The sequence below is a fragment of the Oncorhynchus keta genome, chromosome 7 (genome assembly GCF_023373465.1).
Source record: "Oncorhynchus keta strain PuntledgeMale-10-30-2019 chromosome 7, Oket_V2, whole genome shotgun sequence".
NCBI lineage: Eukaryota > Metazoa > Chordata > Actinopteri > Salmoniformes > Salmonidae > Oncorhynchus > Oncorhynchus keta.
The window spans coordinates 19,563,341-19,590,783 of NC_068427.1; the positions used below are offsets into that span (position 1 = coordinate 19,563,341).

Consider the following 27,443-nt stretch of genomic DNA (forward strand, 5'->3'; position numbering starts at 1 on the left):
ATACAGAACCAAAGTGTTGCTCCTCTTTCAGTCTGCATCATAAACTATATAATAAATGTTCCCTACATTGTAAATCTTCTGTAATGCTTAAATGAAAGCAAGCAATTGTCCACATTGACGAGAGCCTGGCACTAAAGACAACCGGTCATTCTGAGTACAGAGAGAAGGAACAAAATGTATCATTCAGCCATTGAAATGATTCACCATGAGCCATTCATTGTTGTTCAGTGTTGTGTGTCGTGTTGTTTCAGCTTTACGACAAGATCAACACCAAGTCCTCCCCCCAGATCAGAAACCCCTCTAGCGATGCTGTGCAGAGAGCCAAAGAGGTGAGCACACACACACACACACACTGATATGTTGTGTGCTTGTCACCATGCTTGTGAAGACCTATATGATTGATCACATGATCAACTCTATCTATCACATGCTGCTTCCTATGCCTCTGCCCTGATCAGTCTTCTTTACCAACACGGCTCTAGTTATTAACACATCTCTCATCACCATCATTCTACTATTCATTATGTTCACATCGCAAATAACACCCTATTTTTCATATTCTGCACTCCTTGGACCACAGCCCTATGTGGCTCTGATCAGAAGTAGTCAAAAGTAGTGCCCTATATGGGGAATAGGGTGTAATTTGAGACATCCTATCTAACTCTTCAATGCTGTTATCTACTTCCTAAGCATTCTTTGGGTATCTGCTGTTTGTTTAACATTGGGTCAATCTGGCCTGGGGTCAGATTTTGAAAGAAACAGATTAAGAAGGTATTGACCAGAAGGGTCTCTCTGATCTTGAATCAGATTCTAGGGGTCAGGTGTGTTTATAAACTGGGTCTATAGTAGGTCAGCCAACATGGCTTATTTGTTAAGAAGATTGAAGGAACAACAGCTAGTCAATATCGGAGGTAGTCATTTGATCAAGACAGTTTGAAACTACTAAACTGTCAAAGAGTGAGGCCCTGTGTTTCATTCTAAAAGGTTTCTACCCTGAAAGAAAAGTGGACAAAGGCAGTCCGAGTGGGGGATAACAGTTTTGGAATGGAATGCATTCTATTAGATAGAGTACAGTGCATTCGTAAAGTATTCAGACCCCTTGACTTTTTCCACATTTTGTTATGTTACAGCTTTATTCTAAAATGGATTAAATCGTTTTTTTCCCTCATCAATCTACAATTTTTTTTTTGCAAATGTATTACAAATACAAGACTGATATCACATTTACGTAAGTATTCAAACCCTTTATACAATACTTTGTTGAAGCACCTTTGGCAGTGATTAAAGCCTTGTCTTCTTGGGTATGAGGCTATAAGCTTGGTTCACTGGTATTTGGGGAGTTTCTCCCAGTCTTCTCTGCAGATCCTCTCAAGGTCTGTCAGGTTGGATGGGGAGCGTCGCTGCACAGCAATTTTCAGGTCTCCAGAGATGTTCAATCAAGTTGAAGTCCGGACTCTGGCTGGGCCACTCAAGGACATTCAGAGACTTGTCCCGAAGCCACTCCTGCGTTGTCTTGGCTATGTGCTTAGGGTCGTTGTCCTGTTGGAAGCTGAACCTTCGCCCCAGTCTGAGGTCCTGAGAGATCCTGATCAGGTTTTCATTAAGGATCTCTCTGTACTTTGCTCTATTCATCTTTCCCTCGATCCTGACTAGACTCCGTCCCTGACGCTGAAAAACATCCCCACATCATGATGCTGCCACCACCATGCTTCACCACCAAAAATAGATTATTCCATCAACCTCATGGCTTGGTATTTTCTCTGACATGCACCGTCAACTGTGGGACCTTATATAGACAGGTGTGTGCCTTTCCAAATCATATCCACTCAATTTAATCGACCACAGGTGGACTCCAATCAAGTTGTAGAAACATCTCAAAGATGATCAATGGAAACAGGATGCACCTGAGCTCAATTTCGTGTCTCATAGCAAAGGGTCTGAATACTTATGTAAATAACATTTTTTTTAAACTTGTTTTTCTTTGTCATTATGGGGTATTGTGTGTAGATTGAGGTAAATGTTTTATTTAATACATTTTAGAATAAGGCTGTAACATAACAAAATGTGGAAAAAGTCAAGGGGTCTGAATACTTTCCGAATGCACTGTATGTAGCCTTTTCCACAAACTTAAAAGACCTATTAATTTTGCGGGTTTTCCACACCCATTGTTAGTGAAGCTATTCCACAGTCTGTTTGACCATTTATAGACCGTATTAAAATAATAACGAGCTCAGAGTGCTTGTTTATTTACACTTTCTCAGTTGTGTGTGTGTCAGAACTACACACACATATACATCAAAAAGACACCCACACACACATTTTCCTGTTATTTGTTTTCTATGCTGTAGTTGTTTGTGGAACAGTGGAGTGTATTGGGGTGGGCTGTTTTGTGACCTCTGGCGCCATTACTTCCTTTATACACCATTGGTACCAAACAGCCCAGTGGCCTCGCATACTCTGGTGCATAGTGTTTACCTCAAGCCAACTAGCTGCACTCACACACTCTCAATGAACCTGCCTATAGTGGAAGTAGCTACTTAACAGGAAATGGCGAGCCGGGGGTGTGCATCACTAGCTTGTGTATGGACTTTGACAAGACAAGCGCACGTTTTGTAAGTGTGAAATGTTTGTATTAGGCTCTTTTGTATGTGGAGGGCTATTAAAATGTATGTCTGACTAAGAAGAAGAGGGAGTGGGTGTAAAAACTAACACCGCTCTATTAACACTGGAAAATACCTTTTAGAGCAGTGTTAGGACTCTCGTTGGAGTCTAAAGGACTTCAGTAATGAACCAACTCGAGTTGACTCAGTCTGGTCCTGGACGGGACATAGTCATGGCCTACTTATCATTGTGTCTGGGTCATAGTTTTCCCTTTTTGAATTAGTCTAGTTGGATTAGGTTGTATGGAGGGAGACTGAACAGATGTGTGGGCGAGTGCATGCTTGTGTGTGTCTTTTTTTATGCATGTGTGCGTGTAATGTTTCTTTAGTTGCCATACTTCCTCTAGAAGTGGGTCCTTTTATTTTGTCTCTGCTGAAATCATTACTTTTTTCCTGAGTTCTGATCTGAGTGTCTTTCTAGTCAATGTTGTACACATTGATCCAGTATTTCACCACAGAACAAAACCTCTTCTTTCTTTCCCACCGTTGACTTAAAGGGACTTCTGCTGAAATACTCTGCTTGGCCTCCTGCTACTGATCCCCACTGGGGACACTGAAATACTCTGCTTGGCCTCCTGCTACTGATCCCCACTGGGGACACTGAAATACTCTGCTTGGCCTCCTGCTACTGATCCCCACTGGGGACACTGAAATACTCTGCTTGGCCTCCTGCTACTGATCCCCACTGGGGACACTGAAATACTCTGCTTGGCTTCCTGCTACTGATCCCCACTGGGGACACTGAAATACTCTGCTTGGCTTCCTGCTACTGATCCCCACTGGGGACACTGAAATACTCTGCTTGGCCTCCTGCTACTGATCCCCACTGGGGACACTGAAATACTCTGCTTGGCTTCCTGCTACTGATCCCCACTGGCGACACTGAAATACTCTGCTTGGCTTCCTGCTACTGATCCCCACTGGGGACACTGAAATACTCTGCTTGGCTTCCTGCTACTGATCCCCACTGGCGACACTGAAATGCTTTAAAATGATACTATACTAGCACAGATTTGACCCTCGTCTCTGTGGCTCTACTACGCGTATAGACACTAACCTTTCACCCCCCCTCGATGCCGTCATCTTTTACCTTTATCAACCTTTACTCCCCCGACCCTCCTGACATCCCCTGATCTTTGACCCAATCACCCCTGACTCCTCCTATGAGGACCAACAACATCATCAGAGGTCACATGTATAACTGTCCCTCCCTGTGTCCTCCTCCTGGTCTAAAGAGCTCCACCCAAGACGACGCAAGTGCCGCTTTGAAACACCTGGAATATGTAAGCCCCCTGACGTCTTTCACAACCCAACACACACAAACACAATAGACAGGAAAACCAGTTGGTTTTGTTTTAAAGCATTTTGGTATTTGACAGTGGGAGACTGGGCAAAGCGTAGAGCTGTCTGTGACTCTGCATACGTGAGGCTGTAGCTCGACCCATGTAGGCTGTAGTTCAGTGTGTGAGTCCATAAAGGAGTCTGTAGTGTGGCTGTGAGTGTGTTCTCTCTAAAAGAGGTTGTCAATTGTTCTGGGTCTGTTCATGTTTTAACTCAGAATGTTGGTAATAGCCTGCTAGTACTGTATGTAAACTGTTTGTATCTGTTGATTTTAGGTTTGGGTCTGAGAGGTGTGAATGTCTTTAAATTGATCAGAGATGATGAGTCAATGGATACAACAGTATTGAACACACACACACACACACACACACACACACACACACTGATTGATCAATGGCGATGGCACTGGATTCATGTTTTGCGATGAATACAAACGTTATACACCTTCCATTTGCCACACACACACACACCTCTATGCGCCAGGCATCTCCATCACCTCATTCAGCAGGCAGATGGGACATAGCAGATGCCAAATCAAGTCACTCAGAGAAGCAGGGGGTGTGATGAAGCCCTAAGGTGGACTCTGATTGGTTAAGAGAAGCCATGAGGGGGGAGTTCATGGACTGCCAGATTTCAAAGTGACGATTTTATTGGTTGAAGTGATTCTAAAGGGGTGTGTTTTAGGAACTGTTGAGAGGGTATGTATGTGTGTATAATCAGGTCAGAGGTTGATGTACTGTGTCACTCAATAGTCCACACATTTACTCTCCTGCGTTTGTGTGGTTGGAACAGGCATTGAGCAGGACTACTTTAACTCTACAGAAAGGCGACCTGACTGACGCCCTGCGCTGTTGTCTCTACCTTACAGGTATTGGAAGAGATCTCTTGTTACCCGGAGAACCACGACGTCAAGGAGCTCAGACGGATACTGACCCAGCCGCACTTTATGGTCAGTGAAACCACACACACACCTCGACTTGGCTGTGTTTAGGCGCCATGACTGAAGCTATAGCAGAGAGGGGGGAGCAGATGAAGGAAGATGGACAGAGAGGGAGGGTGGTAGAGTGACCGAAAGCAAGAGAAAATATAAAAGGAAGAGGAAGGTTTATTTATGTCAATCCCCCTGTGGGATGCCGTAGGCAAGACTGAAACTCCATGCAGACAGACAGAGAGAATAGTGTGCTAAATCAGGTCCTTTACATCTCTAGAGACCCTCACAGAGAAAGAGGGGAACAGAAGAGATAGGAAGACTCCATGTGTGTGTGTGTGTGTGTGTGTGTGTGTGTGTGTGTGTGTGTGTGTGTGTGTGTGTGTGTGTGTGACCTCCCTGGTCTTTTGTTCCCAGTGTTAAAGACAGAAAAACAGTCTCACTTCTCAAGGTGCTTTAAAAGCTTCACTGTTAATCTCATCACGTCACTGTGTCTTATCCTCCCCTCTGATCAATGAAGAGGTCAATACTACAAAGAGAGAAGGGGGGTGGGGGAAGTGGAGGAGGGAGGAGTCATCCTCTTATTACTGAGGCATTATTAATCACACACTTCCACAGGATGGAGAGAGAAAGAGAGAGAGAGAGCGGTGTATATGTTGGAGTTGAATTGGGACATTTGGAGGAGAAGAACATTAGATTGCAGTTGGAACGGGGGTAGAGTGAGCGATTAGTCAGGAGAGAGAGTGAGAGAAAGAAATGGGGAGAAATAGGGGTGGAGATTTTGGGGGAGAATGTGTCTGATGTAATGTGTCCATGTAGAGCGGAGCCTGTCGTGGAGGCAGGAAGAGAGAAAGTTGGGGCCTAGCACTACAGGCTGTAGTGTGGAGGGAGAGATGGAAGGGACGTTTTGGAAAGAGGGAGAGATTATGTGAGGAACAGAGTGGTCAGTGAGTCGTATCTGATTTGGGGCCAAGCTTTACCCAGTCTGACAAGAAGGGAGAGGGGATGGAGAGAGGTGGGGGTGGGGGGGCAGAGGAGGTGAGACGAGGGAGGCACCATTAGGTACAAGCAGCCACATTCCTAGAGACACACACACACACACACAAAGGGAAAGGTATGTGTGTCCCCAGCCTGCCACCAGTCTCTCAGGAGCATGCTACAGACAGCCCAGCTTTTTCACTTCGTCTACCAGCTATTAAGTGAGGAACTGGTGAGGAACTAACATTCTCATTCTAACTGTTGAATTACATTTTTCTATTTTCCTCAAATTCTACTGTTGACCAGATATTCTAGAACTCTGGGTTTGACTTCAGAAATGCTTTTGTTTGGGAATTCAGTTTTTTTCTCTTGTAACTTGAGTACAGGAGTGTCTAGCTTTTAAGTACCTGTTGTAGTAGCGTAGTTTGCTGAAGGTATAATCATTTTCTGCTAACCTGAATCCTGCCTAATATAAAGTAGTTATGACACTGTTACAGCACTCGTCTATGTTGTGTCCATAGCATCGTTCGACTGAAGTTAGCATGCACTTTATAACTGTGCTGAAATCACCTCTGACCTGGGTGTTGAGAAAGTTAGTGGTGGAATGTCACTTTAAAGCCTCTATCTGCGGGTGGGGGGGGTTAATTCTCTTCAAACCCATGAGCCTGCTCTCATTAGTGGGCTCTTGTAGTAAAGTGTGTGTGTGTGTGTGTGTGCGTGTGTGCGTGTGCGCGCGCGTGCATGTGTGTGTTTTTTAACTTTCGATGAATGTATGCACTAGGTGAAGCCAGAGGCAGGTTAGTCTTTGTTGGGGTTTTATGCTTGCATGTCTTATGACGTTCCTAGTTTTTTGGTAAAGTACCTCTCAAAAATTCTCTCTGTCATTGAATAAAGCTATCAGTCTGTGATGGGTGTCTGTATGTAGGTTTTTAGGAGGCGGTAGGGGTGGCTTCTCCTGTCTGTGGTATGTTATGAAGCCTTCAAGAATATACTGTTTGTGTGCGAGAATCTATTACTTGCTGGGTGTCTAGGTGAGCCTTGCTGCAGACCCTTGATGACGTTCTGTCTTGCTCCCACTCCCTCCCTCCATCTCCCAATCCCCCTTTTTCTGTTCCCCTGCCTCAAGGCCTTGCTCCAGACCCATGACGTGGTGGCCCACGAGGTGTACAGTGATGAGGCTCTGAGGGTCACGCCCCCGCCCACCTCGCCCTACCTGAACGGAGAATCGCCCGAGAGCACCAACGGGGACATGGACCTGGAGAACGTGACTCGAGTACGACTGGTGCAGTTCCAGAAGAACACTGACGAACCTATGGTACGACACAAACACGGGCTATATACACACACATTGGGTCATTTGGGTTGACGTGCTCAGTGAGTAGATATATTTACTAGTCTTGATGATCCACTGATGAAAGCTCCATATCATATAAAATATTCAAGTAGATTTACCAAATATACACGGAGAACAGCCCAAAAGAAAAAATGTCTCTATCAGACTTAACCTGTCCTATCTTAACGGACACAGGTAGAGGACAAGACTGTAGTCTCCCCTTGAGAAACCATATTGAAGCTATCTAACAACTTGCTCAGTTGTGCACTTGGGCGCCTCCCACTCCTCTTTCTATTACGGCTAGTGCCAGTTTGCGCTGTTCTGTGAAGGGAGTAGTACCCAGCGTTGTACGAGATCTTTAGTTTCTTGGCAATTTCTCCGATGGAATAGCCTTCATTTCTCAGAACAAGAATAAACTGACGAGATTCAGAAGAAAGTGCTTTGTTTCTGGCCATTTTGAGCCTGTAATCGAAACCACAAATGCTGATGCTCCAGATACTCAACTAGTCTAAAGAAGGCCAGTTTTATTGCTTCTTTAATCAGAACAGTTTTCAGCTGTGCTAACATAATTGCAAATGGGTTTTCTAATGATCAGTTAGCCTTTTCAAATGATAAACTTGGATTAGTTAACACAACGTGCCACTGGAACACAGGAGTGATGATTGCTGATAATGGGCCTCTGTACGCCTATATAGATATTCTATTTATTTTTTTATCAGCTGTTTCCAGCTACAATAGTCATTTTCAACATTAACAATGTCTACACTGTGTTTCTGATCAATTTTATGTTATTTTAATGCCCCAAAAAATGTGCTTTTCTTTCAAAAACAAGGACATTTTTAAGTGACCCCAAACTTTTGTGTGTCTGTGTGTACAGCAAATCAGCAATCTGTTCGCTAGCTTACCTGACCTGTGTTGATTGACAATTTGCAATGAGTGGGCCAAGTGTGCGTTTCGCTAGTCAATCTGTTGTTGAATTACACATTTTTTGGCACGGCTGATTTTGAGACTAGTATCTCTGGCTGCGTGGAGAGTAATCCACGGATTCTGTGCCACAAAATGAGTGACAAAACATTACAAAATATGGCCAGACAATTTCAAGTCAAAGTCGAGTCTTGAGGCTCCAAGTCCTAGTCAATTCTCAAGTTATTTTCTATCAAGTCGAGTCTCAATCATCAAATTGTGACTTGAGTCCACAACTCTGCTAAACCCATGGACAATATGAACACATCTATAAACAAGTAATACTATATATGAAAACCTTTTTTAAGTTATTCAATTACAAATGACCAAAGTTACCATATTACAATAGATTTTCTGTTCATTACCGAAGATTCTGGTAACTTTGGTAAATTGCCGGTAGCTTTGCAACCTTGGGCACTGCAATTACACGCTCAAAAGCTGACTGTATTTATTATCCCACACAGCAGTCCCACAAGCATAGTCATACACAGTCTGTTCTTACACACACATTCTATCGACTCTAGCTTTTTCTCCCTTCTCTTCCCTGTCTATGTGAGATCAGCCTAGCACCTCAGTCCCTGAACCTGAGCTTAACCCTATACGACCTTTCCATGACCTCGATGTTTGCTGACCTCTGACCCCTGTCCTCTCTTTCCAGGGTATCACGCTGAAGATGAACGATCTGAACCACTGTATCGTAGCCAGGATAATGCACGGAGGAATGATCCACAGACAAGGTAGCGAGCCATCTCTTTCTATTACATTAGCAGCTATTACTATACTATTATACATTATTACTACATATTATCACACACACGGTTCAGAACGTCTCCCCAATATGTGCACGTAGCAGGGGATATCTGGACATTACGTTAGAGCTGGGACAGTAAACCGAAAATAATGGACACAAATGACCACTTATCGTGAACATTTCGCTGATATCGTTCACCACGATAAATAGCCTTTAGGGCCCTACTAGAGGAATGTGTTTACATGAAATAAGGTTGCTAATATGGGGATTGTTAATGGGACAATTGATAGTGTGATCAGTCCAGAGAAGTCCCGATCTATGCAGTAGCGAGGTGGGCGTAAGCAGAGGAAGAGTAGTCTTTTTTAAGTTGTAAAAATGATGTATTTACTGTTCACAGAATGGCACTCGGCCGGTTCAAGAAAGGGGAAACAAAATCCTAGCTTGGTTTAGAGCACTTCACTTATATACCAAAGAGTCTTTAGATAACAAATTAAAATACTCTTTTGTGGCTAGGCTAGGCGTTGGCTCTTCGCTACGGGCATTATTCATGCATGTTATTCGTCTCTTAATCCGTTCTTTGTCTCTCAATGTCGTCCTCGTTTCTTTTTCTTGTTCTATATTCCTCCGTGTTTCTTTGTCCATGTGTTTCTCTCCTCCTGCGTCTCCCTTCTTTCCCTTCTGTCCGTGCGCAATTGGCCTGTTCCTTTTTTAGTAAGGTGTGTGTTTGGGGAGTCCTGTGATGTCGGCCAGGATTCCCTACACCCCTCTGACTCCCATTAATTCCCGCCCCTCGGGTTGGTTCACAATAGCTACAACATTCAAAGTAGTAGATTTAAGGGTGATATAAAAAAACAACTGTGGTGCACATGAATGTTATAAACATACCGTTATCGCGATAATTCAGTCAATTTATTGTGATACGTTTTTTTTGTCCATATCGCCCAGCTAGCTATACATTGCATTGTCCCAATACTGAAGCATTAGCACCAGTCTACCTCACACACACAAACAGTTGAAGTCGGAAGTTTACATACATCTCAACCAAATACATTTACACTCAGTTTTTCACAATTCCTGACATTTAATCCTAGTAAAAATTCCCTGTTTTAGGTCAGTTAGGATCACCATTTTATTTTAAGAATGTGAAATGTCAGAATAATAGTAGAGTGATTTATTTCAGCTTTTAATTATTTTATCACACTCCCAGTGGGTCAGAAGTTTATATACACTCAATTAGTATTTGGTATCGGTGCCTTTAAATTGTTTAACTTGGGTCAAATGTTTCTGTAGCCTTCCACACGCTTCCCACAATAAGTTGGGAGAATTTTGGCCCAATCCTCCTGACAGAGCTGCTGTAACCGAGTCTGGTTTATAGGCCTCCTTGCTCAAACACACTTTTTCAGTTCTGCCCACAAATGTTATATAGGATTAAGGTCAGGGCTTTGATGGCCACTCCAATACCTTGACTTTTTTGTCCTTAAGCCATTTTGCCACAACTTTGTAAGGATGCTTGGGGTCGTTATCCATTTGGAAGACCCATTTGCGACCAAGCTTTACCTTCCTGGCTGATGTCTTGAGATGTTGCTTCAATGTATCCACATACTTTTACTTCCTCAGGATGCCATCTATTTTGTGAATTGCACCAGTCCCTCCTGCAGCAAAGCACCCCCCACAACATGATGCTGCCACCCCCGTGCTTCACTGTTGGGATGGTGTTCTTCGGCTTGCAAGCTTCCCCCTTTTTCCTCCAAACATAATGATGGTCATTATGGCCAAACATTTCTATTTTTGTTTCATCAAAGCAGAGGACATTTCTCCAAAAAGTATGATCTTTGTCCCCATGTGCAGTTCCAAACCGTAGCCTGGCTTTTTAATGGCGGCTTTGGAGCAGTGGCTTCTTCCTTGCTGAGTGGCCTTTCAGGTTATGTCGATATAGGACTCGTTTTACTGTAGATATAGACACTTTTGTACCTGTTTCCTCCAGCATCTTCACAAGGTCTTTTGCTGTTGTTCTGGGATTGATTTGCACTTTTTGCACCAAAGTACGTTCATCTCTAGGAGACAGAAAGCGTCTCCGTCCTGAGCGGTATGACGGCAGCATGGTCCCATGGTGTTTATACTTGTGTACTATTGTTTGTAAGATGAACGTGGTACCTTCAGGCGTTTGGAAATTGCTTCCAAGGATGAACCAGACTTGTGGTCTACATTTTTTTTTCTGATGTCTTGGCTGATACTTTTGATTTTCCCATGATGTCAAGCAAAGAAGCACTGAGTTTGAAGGTAGGCCTTGCAACACATCCATAGGTACACCTCCAATTGACTCAAATTATCAATTAGCCTATTAGAAGCTTCTAAAGCCATGACATAATTTTCTGGAATTTTCATAGCTGTTTAAAGGCACAGTCAACTTAGTGTATGTAAACTTCTGACCCACTGGAATTGTTATACAGTGAATTATAATTGAAATAATCTCTGTGTCATGCACAAAGTAGATGTCCTAACCGACTTGCCAAAACTCAAATCAAATCAAATTGATTTATATAGCCCTTTGTACATCAGCTGATATCTCAAAGTGCTGTACATAAACCCAGCCTAAAACCCCAAACAGCAAGCAATGCAGGTGTGGAAGCACGGTGGCTAGGAAAAACTCCCTAGAAAGGCCAGAACCTAAGAAGAAACCTAGAGAGGATCCAGGCTATGAGGGGTGGCCAGTTCTCTTCTGGCTGTGCCGGGTGGAGATTATAACAGAACATGGCCAAGATGCTCAAATATTCATAAATGACCAGCATGGTCAAATAATAATAATCACAGTAGTTGTCGAGGGTGCAGCAAGTCAGCATAACTGCAGCATAAATACTGGAGGCTGAGACAGGAGGGGTCAGGAGACAATGTGGACCAATCCGATGATACCCCCGGACAGGGCCAAACGGGAAGGATATAACAAAACATTTGTGGAGTGGTTGAAAAACAAGTTTTATTGACACCAACCTATATGTAAACTACCGACTTCAACTGTACCTCACAAACATGTTATACACACAAGCCACGTCTGTATCAAACACTCGCTTAGAGCAAGGCAGTTAACCCCTCCGGGTCTCTAGACCTACAGACGAGAGTTAGTGTGGGTTTTCATTATCAGCTCTGTACAAAAAAATAGAAACATGTCGTCAGACATGACACCTTGGACACTGTGACACTGTCCACATATCACAGAGGGTTAGTTGGAAGTAGTGTCACTGGAGTTGTTCCAGGTCATCGTCATGGCGGTCTCTGTAGATTGCTAGATCATACTAATGTGGCTCTTGAGCAGTCAAACACTTCTCCAGACTTTGTGAAATCTGGGCCTACTGTGCATTCGGGAAGTATTCAGACCACTTGACTTTTTCCACATTTTACTACATTAGTCTTATTCTAAATTTGATTAAATTGTTTTATTCCGTCATCATTCTACACACAATACTCCAAACCTACAAAGCCAAAACAAGTTTAGACATTTTTGCAAATTTGTTAAAAATAAAAAGCTGAAATATCTGTATATTCTTATCTAAAAAGGCAGAACTGATCCCAGTCGTGGCCAAAAGTTTTGAGAATGACACAAATATTAATTTTCACAAAGTCTGCTGCTTCAGTGTCTTTAGATATTTTTGTCAGATGTTACTATGGAATACTGAAGTATAATTACAAGCATTTCATAAGTGTCAAAGGCTTTGGTTGAAAATTACATGAAGTTGATACAAAGAGTCAATATTTGCAGTGTTGGCCCTTCTTTTTCAAGACCTCTGCAATCCGCCCTGGCATGTTGGTGATGCCACATCCTGACTGATGGCAGCCCATTCTTGCATAATCGATGCTTGGAGTTTGTCAGAACTTGTGGGTTTTTGTTTGTCCACTCGCCTCTTGAGGATTGGCCATCAGTTCTCAATGGGATTAAGATCTGGGGAGTTTCCTGGTCATGGATCCAAAATATCAATGTTTGTTCCCCTAGCCATCATACAAACTGAGGCAGCAGACTTTGAAAATTAATATTTGTGTCATTCTCAAAACTTTTGGCCACGACTGTATTCAGAGTACATGTAGGAGTGCTGATCTAGGATCAGTTCTGCCTTTTTAGATAAGAATATACGGACAGTGGGAACCTGATCCTAGATCAGCACTCTGAGACGCATAATGAATACTGCAATAAGGACAAACTGTAACAAAGACTGTCTGCCGTGTGTGTTGTAGGAACACTGCATGTAGGAGATGAGATCAGAGAGATCAACAGCATCAGTGTGGCCAACCAGACCGTAGAGCAACTCCAGAGGATGTTGGTGAGTGGACATTGTGTATGTACGTGTGTGTGTGTGCTGCGTGCCTGTGTACTTAAATGCTGAGTATGTGTGTTTGTGTCCACAGAAAGAGATGCGAGGCAGCATCACCTTTAAGATAGTGCCAAGCTACCGGACACAAGGATCATCCTGTGAGGTAACACACCGCCATTTCCCCCTCCCTTCTCTCTTTACCCACATCCTCTGTTGATGTTGTGAAAGTTTAAATTCCTGACAAGTTGACTAACCAACTGCCTGCCTGGTGGCTGTGTGGGTGTGTGTTAACGCTTTCTCTCGGGTGAGGTTCTGTGTGCTCTACTGTGTTCTGCTCAAGGCTGGGTCAGACGTGCTGCACACCAATTTCACAACCAAGATACCGGAACTCCCCATTATGCCCCCCATCCTGACCCCTGAACCCTGGAACTCTGTGATCTGGCACCGACCACGCACACACACAGACCCCGCACCGCTGGCCAGTCAGTCACACAGAGACCAGAATTCCCTGTTGATACTCTGTAATGCCAAGTGGGAGCTAGTGATGATTTAGCCTGGCAAATAACATTCCAGCCTGACCTTGATGAGCCAGTCTTTGTGAGTCTACTGCCCCTCTGTGGCGAGATAGGGATGTGCAGGGATCATTGCTATTACGATTAGTAAGTAGGATAATCATGTTGATTTGATTGCACAGTCTATGAGCTCATTGAAGACATTGATGATGGTAATTTGGACTTGTTTATTGTGGAGTGTGAAATGTGATTGTTATTGTATTGGTGTTACTAGATGGTAACTAGATGATGTGCAACCTCATCTCTAATGTAAGGCTGTTGTCGATGTGTAGTACTTTTGACCCCACACTCCTCTCCTGAAATAGCAACAGTTATGTTATGGTGGCTTTTGTGTCGTGTGTGTCGTGTGTGTCGTGTGTGTGTGTGTGTGTGTGTGTGTGTGTGTGTGTGTGTGTGTGTGTGTGTGTGTGTGTGTGTGTGTGTGTGTGTGTGTGTGTGTGTGTGTGTGTGTGTGTGTCGGTCGTATATTTACGAAATGTGCGCGCAGAGGCCTCGTGCCCATAGGGGGCACAAGGGCACGTGCTCACTCAGATTTGTCCTGTTTTTACATTTTTCAGACATAAAATGAATTACTAAATTCTATTTTAAGGCTAAGTTTTATCATAATTTTTGAGAAAAAGTTGTTTTGCGGAGGGAGCACACTGACTACAAGACCAGGCAAGCAGAGTACCCTCCTAGTGCTGTGACTATTACCACACCGGCAGTCATGAGTCATGACCGCAGAACAATTCCACATGATGTAATCTCCTTTTATATCCTCTGGACATACCTTTGTAACTAGCTAACTACCATCAGCTCCTAATGGCCTGCTACTCAGGGCTCTATTCTTCCTCGAAACACTCTGACATCAATGCAAATGCCATTGAAAATCACATCAAACAGTAGGCATATCATACTTTTAAAACTCACCTCACTGTGATGATAAAAATGTAAGAAAGAACTTCAACAGCAGGTTGAAACAGTGTAAAACATAGTGGTTGTGGATGTTGTTTCAAAGCCCAACACAACGAAATGGACTGAGCTTTCTAAGGGGATGATGATGACTCATTCAAATCGCTTATGAGCCCCCCCAAAAAAAAAAAAAAAACAGATTTAAAATTGTGATTTTGCTGTTATACAGTACAGAGCATACTACCGCATATTAGGCATGGCATAAAAACATAAAACAAGATGTATTTAAGATGTGGTACATAATTGGTCTAGCCTATACTTAAAAATTAAACAAATTTGAGTAATCGACGGTTGAGTGTGGGGTTGTATAATTATTCATATTGGATGGACTGGTTATCTTATGCTGTATCACATCCGGCCATGATTTGGAGTCCCAAAGGGCGGTGCGTCCTCCGGGGTAGGTCGTCATTGTAAATAAGAATTTGTTCTTAACTAAAACTAACTAAAATAAAATGAATATGCTATGCTACAAAATGTCTATCCATGAGTCTGGGAGAGAACGTTTAGCCCTAGGCGATGCTGTTGGTTCATTGATTGTGCAGGGCGGCTTACAGTTAGCCTACAATTATAGTACATTTGTATTGGATTTTGAATAGCCTAGTAATAGGACATTTTTTGTATTTTCAGAATTAAGTGTGTGACACATTAGATTCAGCTATACAGACTATCACCACCATGCGTTTCCATCTCCTCTCTCTCCTTTACTCCTTTCTGGAGGGGCTGTCAACAGTTTAGTGAAATGTTTTGTTGTTACATGTTACTATTGATGTTACCGCACACATTTCACCTGGTTTCCCAATTTATTTTATTTATTTAACCTTTATTTAACTAGGCAAGTCAGTTAATAACAAATTATTATTTACAATTACGGCCTACCTTGGTTAAGCCCAAACCCGGACGATGCTGGGCCAATTGTGCGCCACCGTATGGGACTCCCAATCACTGCCGATTGTGATACAGCCTGGAATCGAATCTGGGTCTGTAGTGACGCCTCTAGCACTGAGATTCAGTGCCTTAGACCACTGGGCCACTCGGGAGCCCACTCGGGAGCCCACTCGGGTAGCTGAAGGAGCAAGGTTGGAGAGCCCATGGCACACAGAGTTTGGGCGGAATATCACCAGTCGGACAGCGAGCGCATGCTCCTCAAACAGTGGTTGATGTGTGGAGTGAAACAAGTATTATATTTATACAGAGCCTTCAGAAAGTATTCCGACCCCTGGACTTTATCCACGCTTTGTTACGTTACAGCCTTATTCTAAAATGGATTCAATAGGTTTTTTTCCCTCATTAATCTAAACACAATACCCCATAATGACAAAGCAAAAACAGGTTTTTAGAAAATAAAATGAATCTATTTAATCCATTTTAGAATTAGGTTGTAGCATGACAAAATGTGGAAAAGGGGAAGGGGTCTGAATACTTTCCGAATGCACTGTATATGTTTTGATTTTCTAAGACTTTCTAAGGTTTGTATGATTCACAAATAAAGTTGCTAAAAAAACTCAATCTAGCATATAGGACCTGTTTCAAATGATCACTTTTATGCTCAACATAGCCACTTCATATGTGCACTCGCTTAAATTTTTTTTTTTTTTACTTTTATTCAGCTAAATTCAATTATATTCTTCTTACTAAAATCGGGTATATAATCAAATTAATGGCATGGGACTTATCTTGTCAACTAAATGAACAAGCCTAGGCCCATGTGGTTTCCACAGAGTTGGGTATGGCTGCCTTTTCCTGTATGGAATAGCCTGCAGACTAAACTTACACTTGAGACTCTTGTCGCCCATTTTAAACATTTATTGGAGGATTTTTATTTTTGTATTTCTTGTAACTTTTTCGGGTAATGCAAGTTATTGTGCTGTTAGGGGAATAACCTGTTAGGTTATTCCACTAACAGGTTATTCCACTGTGTAAATGTAACAATCTGTTGCTGGATTTTTTTGTGTTATCTGTGATGGTTTTGTTTGTCTTCTATAGTTTCTTAATCATTGTACCTAAACTGTACGTGTAAACATGAATATGCAGGGCCCAGCTGTAAAAGAGACCTTGGTCTCAGTCTGTGTTCCTTGTTGACATAAAGGTGTAATAATAGCATGGAGCCAAGTAACATGGGCCTACAGTAGGCCAACTTATATTCTGTTCTTCTGGAATAAATTCTCTTCATATCATACTGTTTCTTAAGACCTGACTAAAACACATCATGGATTTATTGTGACTGTGTAAATTAAACTGATTTTATTAGACTTTTAATGTAGATGTCCCAAAGGCGTGCATCAGCGTCTTGTATCCATGGAGCTCTGGAGATGCTAAACCCGTTTATGTTAATTAAAGGTCCATTACTGTGAGACACGCCTTTATGTGACGACAAACGTCTGGCAAAATGTCATGACTGCCACAGCCCTATCCCAAGTTAGAGTAGCTTGTCTAGCTTTCTTAGCTGGCATGCCTGCTGGAAAATGGCTTTACTTCTTGGGTTATGACACCCTATACCAGTGTGGTAGGGATGTAAAGATTTATTGATACACATTGGTCTCCATTTTCAAATGTTTAAGAGAAAAGTGCTACGGTCCGTGGATGCCAGACCGATCCAAGTGGAGCATCGGTCAGAAAATCTATTCAAACGTTATGAATTGTTGGTGCACAAATATTACATTATTTTTACCTTCCGAAAACACCTCATCTTTTGTGACAACTGATGCGTCCTCTCTCCTTCAGTGTCGAAATGCATTTGTTGACAGTCATTGCTCCACAAGTCATTTTGCATGCCAAACGACATGAGGCAATATCAGTAGCCTAGTCAAACTGCTCACTGTGCCCAGCTTCGCACGCTGACCAACGAGCTGTTCCTGATGTTGCACATCTGCATGACAACTTCAGCATTCAAATACTAAAATGGCTAGCGTGATATTAGGCTTTATTAGTCGAGTTCCGGTTCACCATCAGCAATAGTCTTGGTAGTTTGGCTTGATCATTTCACAACGAGGACAGCAATCTCTTTTACAATGCCAAAATCATTCGATTTTTGATATTCAAAGTTGTACTTTGAGTATCAGGTTACATCCCCCCCCAAGTCTGATTGTGGTAGTGGGTTGGTTGATGCCGAGTCTTCCTCATGGTTCAGCTCAGGTGCCTACATAGTACATGCACCATAGACATGCATCATTTAGTCTACTACACCTGTTATTTATGAAGCATGTGTCAAATATGTTAAGTTTATTTGAAACTCCTAAGGCATAACAGTTCTTAAAGAATCAGTGTACGTCATTAACGTGACAATTGAACAGGTCAAGAGATGACCTATGTAGAGAAATATACCTGCTAAATCTGGACCCCCCTCCCCTTATCCCCACATACTTCTTGTCCCCTCTAAAATAATGGGTGCGTGTAGCCCCTGTGCGCGCACGTGCACACTCGTGTGTGTGTGTGTGTGTGTGTGTGTGTGTGTGTGTGTGTGTCTGACCTGTGTGTCTTGTTACAGAGAGAGTCCCCCTCCACCTCCAGGCAATCCCCTGCCAATGGCACTGGCCACTCCAGTGTTAACAGTTCTATCTTGGTAAGGACCCCCACCCCTAAACACCCAAGCAAACACCGAAACTGTCCCCTTCTCCCTCAAGTCGACCAACCCAGACCTTTCACTCTCTTCCCCCAGCTGTTGTCTGTTATCATTGTACTGTATATCTTTTTTCAGTTTGATGAAAACCCCTCTCCCATATTTTATGTATTTTTCTTTTCAGTTGTATATCACATTAAGTTATGATGCTGGTTGTTCAGACCAACCTTTGACTATGACCACATTTCCGATATCTCTGTTTACAAATTGGTGTGCTGTAAAACGCTGCCATGTGCTGTAAAAATGCTGCTGTGTGCTGTGCCTTTCTGCTGGCAGCCTTTTAGTATGCAGAGGAACTGGGAATCCTCAGTCAGTCACAGAAAAGGCTCCGGTTCTTTACAACTCTGTTCCTATACAACTACCTCCAACCTTATCCACTGCTAGACCTACTTACCTAACTACCTACTCACTCACGTACTTGCCTACCTACCCCTTACCTACCTACTTCTTACTTACCTACTTATTTATGAACCTACCTCTTACCTACTTCTTTCTTACTTACCTACCTACCTTCCTACCTACTTACGAACCTACCTCTTACCTATCTAACTATGAACTTACCTACCTACCTACTAGCTGTACACCTTGGTATTGAAGCTGCTTTGCTTGCTTTCTGCTTCCTCTCTCTTTGAGTGTGAGAGAGAGAGACTGCCGATGCTCTTCTCGAACACTCATTAAAGTGCAACTCTGACTGTACCCTCTCTCTCTCTTTTAAACGTTGACAGGAGTGGAGGGAATGTTTGTCTGTGTGTGTGTTGTGTTCCGTATACAGTGTTATGGTTGTCTACATGCCTGTCTCTGGTGTAAACTCTCTCTCTGTCACTGGTGCGCTTTTCTCTACAGGATCTGCCGTCTACCATCCAACCCAAAGGTCGACAGGTGAATACCAGTGCTCTCTACCCCGTGAAACAAACACACACTCACACACACACACACTGAACTGTAACTCACAACCCCTCCATCCCTTCCCTAATACTTAACTTCTACACCTGTGTGTGTGTGTCACGCGCGTGTGTGTGTGTGTGTCACGCGTGTGTGTGTGTCACGCGTGTGTGTGTGTGTGTGTCACGCGTGTGTGTGTCACGCGTGTGTGTGTGTCACGCGTGTGTGTGTGTCACGCGTGTGTGTGTGTCACGCGTGTGTGTGTGTCACGCGTGTGTGTGTGTCACGCGTGTGTGTGTCACGCGTGTGTGTGTGTCACGCGTGTGTGTGTGTCACGCGTGTGTGTGTGTCACGCGTGTGTGTGTGTCACGCGTGTGTGTGTCACGCGTGTGTGTGTGTCACGTGTGTGTGTGTCACGTGTGTGTGTGTCACGTGTGTGTGTGTCACGTGTGTGTGTCACGTGTGTGTGTGTGTGTCACGTGTGTGTGTGTGTGTGTGTCACGTGTGTGTGTCACGTGTGTGTGTCACGTGTGTGTGTGTGTCACGTGTGTGTGTCACGTGTGTGTGTGTGTGTGTGTCACGCGTGTGTGTGTGTGTGTGTCACGTGTGTGTGTGTGTGTGTCACACGTGTGTGTGTGTGTGTCACACGTGTGTGTGTGTGTGTGTGTGTCACACGTGTGTGTGTGTGTGTGTGTGTCACACGTGTGTGTGTGTGTGTGTGTGTGTCACGTGTGTGTGTCACGTGTGTGTGTGTGTGTGTGTCACACGTGTGTGTGTGTGTGTCACACGTGTGTGTGTGTGTCACACGTGTGTGTGTGTGTCACACGTGTGTGTGTGTGTCACACGTGTGTGTGTGTGTGTCACACGTGTGTGAGTGTGTGTGTGTCACACGTGTGTGTGTGTGTGTGTGTCACACGTGTGTGTGTGTGTGTGTCACACGTGTGTGAGTGTGTGTGTGTCACACGTGTGTGAGTGTGTGTGTGTCACGCGTGTGTGTGTGTGTCACACGTGTGTGTGTGTGTGTCACACGTGTGTGTGTGTGTGTCACACGTGTGTGTGTGTGTGTCACACGTGTGTGTGTGTGTGTGTGTGTGTGTGTGTGTGTGTGTGTGTCACACGTGTGAGTGTGTGTGTGTGTGTGTCACACGTGTGTGTGAGTGTGTGTGTGTGTGTGTCACACGTGTGAGTGAGTGTGTGTGTGTGTGTCACACGTGTGTGTGTGTGTGTCACACGTGTGTGTGTGTGTCACACGCGTGCGTGTGTGTCACACGCGTGTGCGTGTGCGTGTGTGTGTCACACGCGTGTGTGTGTGTCACACGCGTGTGTGTGTGTGTCACGCGTGTGTGTGTGTGTCACGTGTGTGTGTGTGTGTGTCACGCGTGTGTGTGTGTGTGTGTGTGTGTGTCACACGTGTGTGTGTCACACGTGTGTGTGTGTGTGTGTCACACGTGTGTGTGTGTGTGTGTGTGTGTGTCACACGTGTGTGTCGTGTGCGTAAGTAAGCATTTGTGCACACGCGCAGTGTGCTTGCGAGTTCACATGCCCCCCAGCCGCCCTCCATTGACTAATTGCCCAGATCAACCCATATGAGTACACTCCGTTCACTTACAATGTTGTTCATATTCTGTGGCTCCAGATCTCCAAGCTGTTCCTGCATGTGTTTAGAGCAGAGGATAGTGCCTGCTGTGTCGGAGTCTGGCTTAGTGGTTAGCCCACCAGACTCCGGACCATATATATACACCCGGCGACATGGGTACGAATCCCGTCTAAGCCCTTTATCTCCGTCTCCCTCTGTATCTGTCTACATTCCAACTTTCACTGTCTGTAAAACAATCAAATACCCCCCAATATATATTTTTTAAGAATAGTGTCTGTTAGACTGGATAGTGGAAAGTATGTAGAACTACTGTAAGCTATGACCTCACCCGAAGACTACTGGATATTGGCCTCAATCCAAAACGCATTAGACTCCGAATCTGCTCCAGCTGCTCAGGCATGTGTGACCTAAACAGAGCACAGACTGAATTCAAATTGATTCAATCCGATGCTTTTTGCCGAGTTGTTATTATTAAGATTTTGAAAGATTCCACCTGGTCCCATAACTCTGAGTTGAACTCCTCTGTGGTAGAGAAAATGTTCTGTCTGGAAAGGCTGATATATTTCAATGAAACTAGACTTCAAATATACAGTCAGGTCCATAATTATTGTCACTCTTGATAAAGATTAGCAAAAATCTTTGTTAAATAACATTAAAATGTGGCACTTAATTCACTGGTCGTATGGCAAATACAGCTATTTGCCGTGACCAGAAATAATACAATGCTGAGCTATATTGTACGCTACAAAATATATATATAATATCATTAAATACTAATACAATTGCTCAAAGTAATTTTTTCCCCTCAAACTTTAGGTGTCAAAATTATTGGAACCCCTCAAGTTTCTTATTAATAAAAACACACATCTATGTTAACATTCTACTTTTTAAAATGAATCTCAGTTTATGGAACTGTATAATGTCCTTCCATGGCTTCTTGTATCACTGGGGTATAAAAATGAGGTAACATGCATGTAAAATCCCCTTTTCATCCATCACCATGGGAAAAGGCAAAAAACAGAGACAAATGGTTGTTGACCTTCATAAATCAGGCAATGGGTACAAACAATTGCTAAAAAAAAGAAATATACCACTTACTGTTATTATGGCAACAATTAAGAAGTTTAAAACCACTGGGACAGGGGTAAACTTGCCTGGTATTGGACACATGTTTATCTTATCTCCACAGTGAGGAATATGGTTTGCGAGGCAAAGAACAGTTCAAGGGCCGTAGCTGGAGAATTAGAGCACTTAGTAACATCTTCGGCTCACCAAGTCTCCAAATCTACAATTAGATGCCACCTCTATGCCAATAGGCTCTTTGGTTGCCAGAACAAAATGCCTTTATTGTGAGCAGCCAACAAATGTAAACTGTCGTTTGTTAAACGACATTGGCACTTGGATTGGAGCCGGTGCTGTGGTCAGATTACATGGAAATTACAGCTCTTTGGTCACGCACACCAATAGTGGGTTTGGCGTCAAAAGAATTTGATGTTATGGGGTTATTTTGCTCCACTGGTCATAGGGCCCTTGTTAAGGTCAATGACATCATGAACTTAGCCACAAACCTGGTTGTCTCTGCTAGGAGGCTGAAACTTTGCCGCAAGTAGATCTTCCAGCAAGATCAATAACCTGTGATTGGAGGAATGGTCCCTGCCAATGTGTTCTCCAGTCTCATTGAAAATGGGTGCTAATATTTTTTTGTATTACTTGTTAAACAAATCTCTTTATCTGAGCAATTTTATAATATAATTGTCCCTTTTTTTTGCATACATAATATAGATAAGTATTTGTATTGTTAATTTTATACTTTTTTCAAATGGTGCAAATAATTTTGGACCTGACTGTAAATGTAAATATTGAAATACAGCTATTCTTTCCTAAATCATCTCATATTCTATTCACATTCTGTTCATATTCTCCTAGATATTTTTTTATCTTCCAATGAAATCATAATATGGCATGGCGGAGTGAGTTGCCCCCCCACCCCCCACCCTGGTTCCTCTCGCTCCCCTGCCTAGCCCAGGGACTCAGTGGCGTGTCACCAACACCCAGATCCTCCCCTTAAGAGATAACAGATTGTGATTGGGCATCCCAAAATCAGATCACTTAGTAGACTGGTGATCACCAGCCCTGGTCCTTGATGGCTATAGGGTAGTACAGGCTTTTGTTCCAGCCCAGCAATAACACTCCTGACTCTACTTATCAAGGTGTCTATGATTATTGTTGATGGCTAGTAGATATAGTACATGCTGGTTTGGGATTTAAGTCTGCTCACCCTGTGGGCCTATAGGACGATAGCTGGTGACCAACTGTAACTGTGTAACTCAAGAGTATATACCCAGTTAGTAAGGGCAATCCTAGCTGTAAACTAAGGACAGAGGCATTGTTAAAACAGTGGTCATAACCCTCCATCACCCTCTATTGTCATCTTTGTGAACCCCAAACCAAAAGAAACAGCATCACTGTCAAACACCCATCCTAAACCCATAAACCAACGGAAACCCAACAAATAACTTGACTTTAGCTTAATCTAATAAGGCTGAACCTAACCAAGGATAGTGACATTGCGTACATGCAGTGTGTAGATTCCACCGGTAGAGGCCGCCCACAGTAGCACTATCTCACAGAGACATGGCTGCAGTTACAGCACTGGACTGCAGTCACACATTAAACAGCATTACACAGTCATTCTCTACTCAGATAACTAAGATGCATGCATAGGTGGGATTGGGGGGGTACTGACCCCCCCCCCAAGCCTCCTATAATCTCGCCCATCACCATGTAATATAATCATCAATTATGACCATTATGTTTGAAAAACCCATAACATAGATCACTGATCTCCGTGTTGGATAGGTTAAAGCTCTTCCATGTCTTTCACCAATCCAGTCATTCCAGATCTTTTCAAATCAAGCCAGGAAGAAATGCGTGTTAAAAAGCATTCTAACTGACCTGTCTTGTCGTCATAACCAGGGTTGGGGTCAATTCCATTTCATGAATTGAACTTTTTATTTGCGAATTGTACAATTCTCAGCGACAGCAATAGCCTATTCATGAAATGAAAACTTCCGTTCATCGCAATGAACTGAAGTAAAGTTGAATTGACCTCCAACACTGAAGTGGCATAATCCATGTCAATCCCCTCCCATCACCATCACAAAAGTAGAGTTAACGCTTAAGTCTCCATCTCCCCCGCGCTCTGCTCACCATACTGTGTGTGTAGACACTGTAGTCTTTTTACTGCATGATGTGTGTGATGCTTTCACATCCTAGATGGTCGTACCCAGACCTCCAATCAAGGATAAAATGTCCATCAAGGTAAGATATAATGTAGCCTCCATAGTGCTAAACCATAGAGATAAAAACAGCAGACATCCTAGGAAATGTTTATCTCTATGGCTAAACCATAGATATTCCCTTTAGATGACCTGTAATGGCAATAGTTGGTAACCAAAACACCATCCCATACAGTACAATCTAACTTAGACTAAGACCACTAAAACTACAATGCAAAAACCATAGTGTTTGGATTGTTGTAAAAAGTCTAGTCAAACTGTATTCAAAATGCATTATCATACAATTCTCTGAGAAAATGAATGAAATCAACATATTGCCTCATACATTATTTTATCAGACATACTTACTTTATCAGACAAGAATGGTAGCACAAGACTGGTTGTCAGTTTGTAAAGGTGTGCTAAATCAGTCAGTGATACAGAAAATGTAGATTGTGATTTAACAAGACCTATGGCAGATTCTGAAGTGTAACCTATGGCTAATTCTGAAGAGACAACCCTGTGTTAACGATCCCTGTGCCATTTACAGTGCCTTTGGAAAGTATTCATACCCCTTGACTTATTTCACATTTTGTTGTGTTACCGCCTGAATTCAAAATGGATTAAATAGATTTCTTACCAATCTACACACAATACCCCATAATGACAAATGAAAACATGTTTTTAGACATTTTTGCAAATGTATTGAAAGTTAAATACATAAATATCTCATTTACATGAGTATTCACAATACTTTGTAGAAGCACATTTGGCAGCGATTACAGCTGTGAGTCTTTCTGCTTTCCACACCTGGATTGTACAACATTTGGCCATTTATTATTTTCAAAAATCATCAAATTGGTTGTTGATCATCATACAGTTTTGATCAAATCTACTTGAAAATTTAACTCGGGAACATTCACTGTCTTCTTGGTAAGCAACTCCAGTGTAGATTTGGCTACAAGGCGAATGTGTCTGGTGGAAAGCAGATTGAACCCGGTTTTCCTCTAGGATTTTGCCTGTGCTTAGCTCCGTTTCTTTTTTTACCTGGAAAAACTCCTCGGTCTTTAACGATTACAACCATATCCATAACATGATGCAGCCACCACTATGCTTGAAAATATGGAGAGTGGTACTCGGTAATTTGTTAGATTGGATTTGACCCAAACATAACATTTTGCATTCAGGACAAAAAGTGAATTGCTTTGCAAAATGTTTTGCATTATTACTTTAGTGCCTTGTTCCAAACAGGATGCATGTTTGGTATATTTGAGTTCTGTACAGTCTTCCTTCTTTTCACTCAGTCAATTAGTTTAGTATTGTGGAGTAACTACAATGTTATTGATCCATCCTCAGTTTTCACCTATCACAGCCATTAAACTCTAACTGTTTTAAAGTCACCATTGGCCTTATGGTGAAATCCCAGCGGTTTCCTTCCTCTCTGGAAACTGAGTTAGGAAGGACACCTGTATCTTTGTAGTGACTGGGTGTACTGATACAACATACACAGTGTTATTATTAACTTCACCATGCGCAAAGGAATAATCCATGTCTGATTTTTATTTTATTTATGTTTTACCTCCCTGGTCTTTGTGGTTGAATCTGTTTTAAATTCACTCCTCGACTAAGGGACCTTACAGGTGTATGTGTGGAGTACAGAGATGAGGTAGTCATTCAAAAATCATGTTAAATACTATTATTGCACACAGAGTCCATGGAAGTTATCATGTGACCTGTTAAGCAAATGTTTACTCCTGAACTTATTTTGTCTTGCCATAACAAAGGGTTTGAATACTTATTGACTCAAGACATTTCAGCTTTTCATTTTTAATTCATTAGTAAACATTTCGAAAAACATTATTCCACGTTGACATTATTAGGTATGGTGTCGGCCAGTGACACAATCTCAATTTAATCAATTTTAAATTCCGTCTGTAACACAACAAAATGTAGAAAAGGTCAAGGGCTGTGAATACCTTCTGAAGGCACTGTATATCAGTATACTGCCTCAGAAAAGAGAGGCTCATTTATACCACAACTTGTGTTTTGTATTATTCCCCTGTGAGATACGAACAGGCAGCGACATACGCACACTACTGCCCACAGCCCATAGGGACAGGAGTCCAACCTGGCAACCGGAGAGAGAGGCTCATTTATAGCACTCAGCTATTTATATATTTTGTCGCCTGTGAGGTAGAACTACCCATAAAGAAAGGTCTCCAATCTGGCAACACATTAGTCTATATAGCCACACGCCACTCCTCCGTCTCCAGGTCTCCAACCTGGCGACCGGGCGTCACAGGAAATAATGCCCATCTCAACACAACTGCTCTCTCTCGCTGTCTCTCTCTAGCCTTCTCTACCTCCCTCTTTTTCTCTACCTCCCCCTCGCCCCTACCTCATCAGTGGCTAATTTACCCCATTCCATCGTGAACTTTAACCTCTTACCCCTGTCTGTGTGTCATAGATCTATGTGAGGGCCCAGTTTGAGTATGACCCCTCCAGAGATGACCTCATCCCATGCAAGGAGGCCGGGATTCCCTTCCGCGTCGGTGACATCATCCAGATCATCAGTAAAGACGACCACAACTGGTGGCAGGGCAAACTGGAGAACACCAAAAATGGAACTGCTGGGCTCATACCCTCACCAGAACTCCAGGAGTGGTGAGGAGACACACAACGTGATATCACCCAGATCTCCATCTAGAGAATCATTCAGACTTACAAACAAGCTCCAGAACTGACAGGCTAGAGCCTTTTAGGATGTAGGGTAATTTAACACACATAACCCATATTTAGAGAGAACCTGATCTAAGCTCCCAGAATGCACCCTCGAAGAACCCAAAGAAAACCTTGAATGTTTGAGCAGATGATTGAGTTTTAATGGGTGTATTTCCTGCCGTGTTTACAGGCGTGTGGCGTGTATAGCCATGGAGAAGACTAAGCAGGAGCAGCAGGCCAGCTGTACCTGGTTTGGCAAGAAGAAGAAGCAGTACAAAGACAAGTACCTGGCCAAGCACAACGCAGGTACACACACACACACACACACTCTCTCTCTCACAAGTACCTGACCAAGCACAAAGAAGGTACATACTCACTCACATCCATTCAAAATGTTCCTCAGCTGTTACTGCATGAATTGTGAGAGTCTCATGTGTGTGAGAAGGTGGCATGCGGGTCTGAGGGAGGGGATCTGGGGGCAGGGAGAGCAGGGAATTCAGGTAACAGAACCGTGTAACCTCTGCTGGCTCCAGTGACATAGTCATAGCAATGAGACCTGGTGCTAGGGCAC

The 27,443-nt window shown here is 43.0% G+C and overlaps 1 protein-coding gene across 19 annotated transcripts in view; it reads left to right on the forward strand.

The window, feature by feature from the left end:
- caska (calcium/calmodulin-dependent serine protein kinase a) overlaps nt 1-27,443 on the forward strand; it is a 221,074-nt gene that overhangs the window by 185,983 nt on the left and 7,648 nt on the right. For 5 of the 19 annotated variants that reach the window (XM_052522126.1, XM_052522123.1, XM_052522125.1 and 2 more), the window contains 12 exons: nt 252-329; nt 3,896-3,943; nt 4,870-4,950; nt 7,034-7,222; nt 8,862-8,940; nt 13,179-13,264; nt 13,350-13,418; nt 18,263-18,337; nt 19,238-19,273; nt 24,150-24,194; nt 26,619-26,815; nt 27,063-27,178. In XM_052522126.1, coding sequence (XP_052378086.1) covers nt 252-329; nt 3,896-3,943; nt 4,870-4,950; nt 7,034-7,222; nt 8,862-8,940; nt 13,179-13,264; nt 13,350-13,418; nt 18,263-18,337; nt 19,238-19,273; nt 24,150-24,194; nt 26,619-26,815; nt 27,063-27,178 — 1,099 coding nt within the window. The remainder of the gene's footprint in view (nt 1-251; nt 330-3,895; nt 3,944-4,869; nt 4,951-7,033; nt 7,223-8,861; nt 8,941-13,178; nt 13,265-13,349; nt 13,419-18,262; nt 18,338-19,237; nt 19,274-24,149; nt 24,195-26,618; nt 26,816-27,062; nt 27,179-27,443) is intronic. The other 14 variants (XM_052522134.1, XM_052522132.1, XM_052522133.1 and 11 more) reach the window with 8 other exon arrangements.